The 5,143-nt window shown below is 40.3% G+C and overlaps 1 protein-coding gene across 1 annotated transcript in view; it reads right to left on the bottom strand.

The window, feature by feature from the left end:
- The window catches only part of TMOD2 (tropomodulin 2 (neuronal)), a 41,817-nt gene extending 40,603 nt beyond the window's left edge, over window positions 1-1,214 (bottom strand). The window contains exon 1 of the mRNA XM_008591885.1: window positions 1,022-1,214. Within this exon, the coding sequence (XP_008590107.1) occupies window positions 1,022-1,147 (126 nt within the window). The 5' untranslated portion in view covers window positions 1,148-1,214. The remainder of the gene's footprint in view (window positions 1-1,021) is intronic.
- Between the last annotated feature and the right edge of the window lie 3,929 nt (window positions 1,215-5,143).

Genomic DNA, 5,143 nt, shown 5'->3' with positions numbered 1-5,143 from the left:
CAGCCAGTGAGCGGGAACCGGTCTGTATGTGGGATCCGAACCCTCAGGTGGGAGCGCCACCACACTTCCCAAGCGGCGCAATGTAGCAGTGCGCCACCGGGCCGGCCCTGGATCCTCCAATTCTAAGTTTAAGATAATACCATCAGGGTGAAGAAAGTGCTTGTTAAACAAACAATATAACCAGCTACTTAGCTTTTTAAGAATGCATAAAAATATTAGGAGCCATTTAAATTGACATATGTCACTTAAATTGACATATTATGATTATATAATCATCTAATCTATCCATTGTGGGATTGGCAAAGATTTCAAGTTATTTATGCATTTGAAAGAAATGAGATTTAAAAAATCTGCATTTGGGGTTAAATACTTCATTTAAATACCATCTCTGACATTTACTAGTGTAGATCTTAGGTAAATTACCTCCCCTAGTCTGTCTCCTCATTTATGAACTGGGGATAATACGATTACCTCAAGGGCTTCAGTGCCCAGCAAAGTGTATGACTCATAGAAAAAACTCGGTAAGATTTGTTCTCTTTCCTCTTTCTTTCTTTTTTCCCTAAGTCAGACTAGTACTTCTTCAACCAATGAAAAATATTTTCCCCAATAACATTAAACTGGTTTAAAAAATAAATTTTTTTTTGGTGGCTAGCCAGTGCAGGGATTGGAACCCTTGACTTTGGTGTTATCACACCATGCTCTAACCAACTGAGCTAACCAGCCAGCTCCCCTGAATTTTTTTTTTTTTAATGCTTCAGGAATTTACCTGTCATCCTTGTGCAGGGGCCATGATAAATCTTCTCTGCATCACTCCAATTTTAGTATGTGTGCTGCTGAAGTGAGCATTTAACCTGGTTTTTGAGAAATATATTTGCCATATCATACTGTAGTGGCTATGAATTTGTAAAAGTAAGTGACCCAAAACCAATTAGGGAAGAACACAGAATTTGCATTTGGAGTAAGCTACGCCATTTATCCCACACTATCATTAACCCCTCTGCTTCAGTTCCATGTCACTAACCTCGGGATCTAGGTCATCTAGAACATTTTCCAACTGTTTCAATTCCTCTTCTGAGAGTTTGCCAAGAAGCTCATCTTCATCAATGTTCTTGTATTTCTCCAGCTCTTTTTGAAATGGGAGTGCCATGGCTTCTTATATACCTTTCTCACGTACCGAGCACATTTAAATGGGCCAGCTTCCTCAGACTTCAGAATACTAATAAAAAAGAAACACTGTTATCTTCTTTCTATAAACAGGACTTACTAACAGGAGACAGAGCTCTGCTGTCTGTGGGGTCTATTGGACGAATAATTCAACTAAAAGGTAATATTACCTTCACGTGTAGAGCAACCTGACAGCTTACAAAGTGTTTTCATATACATTCTTTCACCTACATTGACCTTTGCAACAACCCTGTGAGGAAGCCTGCACAGATGCTGTCATCCCCATTTTACAGATGGTGACTGAGCTGGAGGAGTCTGAGGGCCTTGCTTGGGCTTACAGAGCAGGGATGTATGTGCCTGGCCTTCTGACTCCCAGTGTGGTGAGTGCTTTCCCACCACACCACGCTGCCTGCCCTGGCTTTCCATAGGAAAACAGTGAAGAACAATGCACTCCTTGTAAGGCAGCTGTAGGAAGCATACTCACTTTTCAGGGAGAGAGTGATGGGAAGAATACAAAACAGGATTCATTCAGTAAAGAGAGCTCACAGCATCTATGTGAGAAGGCATTGTCCAGCAACCCCCCTGCAATCAAACTAGGTAGGATTCTAAAATCCTGGACACACAATCACTTTCTCTCCTTTTCTCCTCTCTTTTCTCTTTTATCTTCCATTGTATTTCTATTCCTATTTCCTTTTTGTTTCTTTAGCCTTATACGTAACTCTTCCTTCCTTATACCCCGAGACTATTCACCTTTCAATCCCCTGTAAAGCTACACAACTATGCCACTGGTCGAGTTAGGCAAATCATAGCTAAAGCCAAACCGTACCATTGTTTTAGTTATAAGTTTCCATTTGTATTGTCAGGGCTAAGGCTCAGACCCTTCAAACCCATTGTGCAGACCGGGTCACCAGACCCCTCACATGCAGGTCCATGCTAAATAATTAGGAAAGATCCCAGGAGCCATTGGCAGACAACACGAGCTCAGTTCTCAGCAGCAGCAGTGGCAGTGGCAGTGGCCTCTTGGGGCATCCTGGGGGCACTGGCAGCAACAGTCTCAAGCAGCAGAAGCCTCCTCGTGGGCCCCCCCAGGGGGCATCTGGGGGCAGGGGGGCGGCCTGGGGAGAAAGCCACTAGTCCTTTATACTTAAGTCCATAACGCGGGACACCTGGGTGCACATGCGCAATTATATTAGTCAATAGCCAAGGAACACCTGGGCACATGTGCATATTTACATCAAATGCTCGGCAAGATTCTGAACATCTGATGGGCCCTGACCATTTTCCTATATTTTTCCAGCATCCCCTTTTTTAATACCACCTCACTCCTAAACTTTCACCCAAACTGAAAATATTACTTAATCCCTTCCTCCTAGCAGAGGATTTTACCGATCTTCCCTAGAAAGATAAAACTGCATTCAGGAAATTGTAATGTACTTAACTGTGTTTCTCCTTAGGAGGTATTAACATCAATCAGATCTTTCAAAGCAATAAATTTTTGCTATATACCTACTATTTTCCAGGGAAAGTTCTAGAAAACAAGAATACAAAGATATGACCCCTTTCTCCAAGGATATCACAGCATAGTGAGACACACAGATAGCAATAATACCATGGGGTAAGTGTTAGAAGTCATGTATAGAGTGGGTTTAAAAACACATGAGGAAATAATCACTGGGTAAAGGGGTGGGGGGCTGAGGGGAAACTGTGAAAAAGAGGTTGCATTTGAGCCATGAAGGTTATAAGGTGGACACGTATGGGCAAAGGTAATTCTAGAAAAGAACAGGATAAACAGAGGCACAGGATAAGAAAATACATGCTATGTTGGTGAAACAGGTGGCATGGCTACAGAGAGGAATTCATGGGGAGAGGGAGAGGAAAGAACTAAAGACAAGGATGGGATATCTCTGAAGGGCCTTCCTTATGTGCCTTGCTAAGGGACCTGGACTTTATTCTATTGGGGATGGGAAGCCACCAAACTCCTTAAAGTAGGCAAGTTACCTGAGCACACCTGTTTCTTATAAGGCAGTTCAAATGGAAAGAATGAAGAACAGTTTGACATAGAATGAGATTGGTTGCAGGTAGGACACTTAGGAGCAATCAGAATGTTGTTTCCCTCCCCTTATTAATTAAACTGCTCACAATGTTCAGGTTTTTCGTTTTCTGTTTGGGTGTCCTTTTCAAATGCAATGCATGTCTCTTTCTCTTCCATTAGCCCTCCTTTAAAGCTTCAATTGCTATTTTCCAGTAAAAAACAAACAAACAAAAATCATACTAAAGTCAGAAAAGCCGTCTGGATCCTATATACTTGTTCTGGTCCCCACTACCACTAATTTATTTTGTGACACTGGACAAGGATTGCAATATGCCAGGCCCTTATCTATCAAATGAATTGGTTGAACTACCCTACTTAATGGATTCTAAGATGCACAATTTACCACATTTAATATCCTGAAACTGAAATGTGTCTTACAACTGATGGTGTCCCACAATTACTGTTGCCCCAGCAGCAGTCAAGACGTACTTGTCATTGCCTGTATATGCATCAACATCAAAAGCACTGGCTTCCAAACTAGCAGAATAGGTGTCAGGGATTCGGAAAGAAATCCCAGGGACAACTGTGGAACACCCTTTTAAAACCTAGGAAGCAAACCATTGTGGGAAGGTGGTGATGTACAGCAGGCTTCAGTGCCCAGCACCAATAGCTTTTAGTTCTTTTCCAGTTTTTTTTTTATTACCACTCGACAGCACAGAGGAGATATTGTGTGGTAAAAAACAGACATCAATGACTATGAATTAAAAAGTGATTAAAAAAAAGTTGGACTCTGAATGTGAAGAAGTTTTAAGAATATCAACCAATTCATTTCACTTACATCTTCCCTTTTTATGCACAGGAGAGATATTTGCCATTTAAAATCTATGTATATTCATAGCAGGTTTATTTATAATTGCTAAAAACTGTAAACAACCTGAATGACCATTCGTAGGTGAATGGACAAACTGTGGTATATCCACATAATGGAATACTTCTTGGCAGTAAAAAGGAATGAACTATTGATATACACAACAACATGGATGAACCTCAAAATAGCTGTAATGAGTGGAAGAAGCCAGACCAAGAAGAATGTCTATTGTGTGATTCCATTTATCTAAAATTCTAGAAAATGTAAACTAAACTATATTACTGAGAGCAAATCAGTAGTTGCTTAGGGATGGAGAGAGATAGGCGGGGCCACAGGGAGGGATGATAGAGGGGCATGACGTGATGAATTTGTTCACTACCTTCATTGTGGTGATGGTTTCACAGGTGCATGTCAAAGGTCATCCAAGTGTACACTTGAAATACATGCACTTTACTGTATGTCAGTTATCCTTCAGTAAAAGAGATTTCAAAAAATCTACACAGAAATCTAAAACAGCTATTTCAATAAAGTAAAAATTGTATTTTTAGGGAAATGTGTCATATTTTGATTGGTAGCATTTTTTCTTAGTGGTACCTAAAATACTGGAGTGTTTTACAAGTGATAATACCTTAGAGTTGATAAGATTTTATTTGTATTTCTCTTCCAGGATTCTATAATTAACTCCCAACCCCTCATCTTCCCCTGAAATAGACTTGTTCTTTAGATCTATCTACCAGTCAGCCACTTCCAACACTCAGACCAGCCTCAGATTCTCCCCCTTCTTTTCATGTCCAGTCGGTCAGTACCTCCCGCAGATATTTACTGCATGGTACTTTTCACACCAGCCCTTCTTTGCACTCCTTGTTTGTTTTGTTCTTTGTTTTTTAAATTTTTATTTAATCATAATTGATTATACACATTTTGGGGGTTGAAGTTAACATATAATGATCAAATCAATATTCCTAGCATTCATATTGTTACAAATCATACTTATTCTTTTTTTTTTTTTTTTTTGTCTTTTGTCTTTTTCTGTGTCTGGCAACGGATCACAACCCTCAGTGTTGCCCCCGTACCAGACC

Source organism: Galeopterus variegatus, unplaced genomic scaffold (assembly GCF_000696425.1).
Source record: "Galeopterus variegatus unplaced genomic scaffold, G_variegatus-3.0.2 Scaffold7369, whole genome shotgun sequence".
Taxonomy (NCBI): domain Eukaryota; kingdom Metazoa; phylum Chordata; class Mammalia; order Dermoptera; family Cynocephalidae; genus Galeopterus; species Galeopterus variegatus.
The sequence above is the reverse complement of the archived record's forward strand: the minus strand, read 5'-3'. Positions and strand labels throughout refer to the sequence as shown.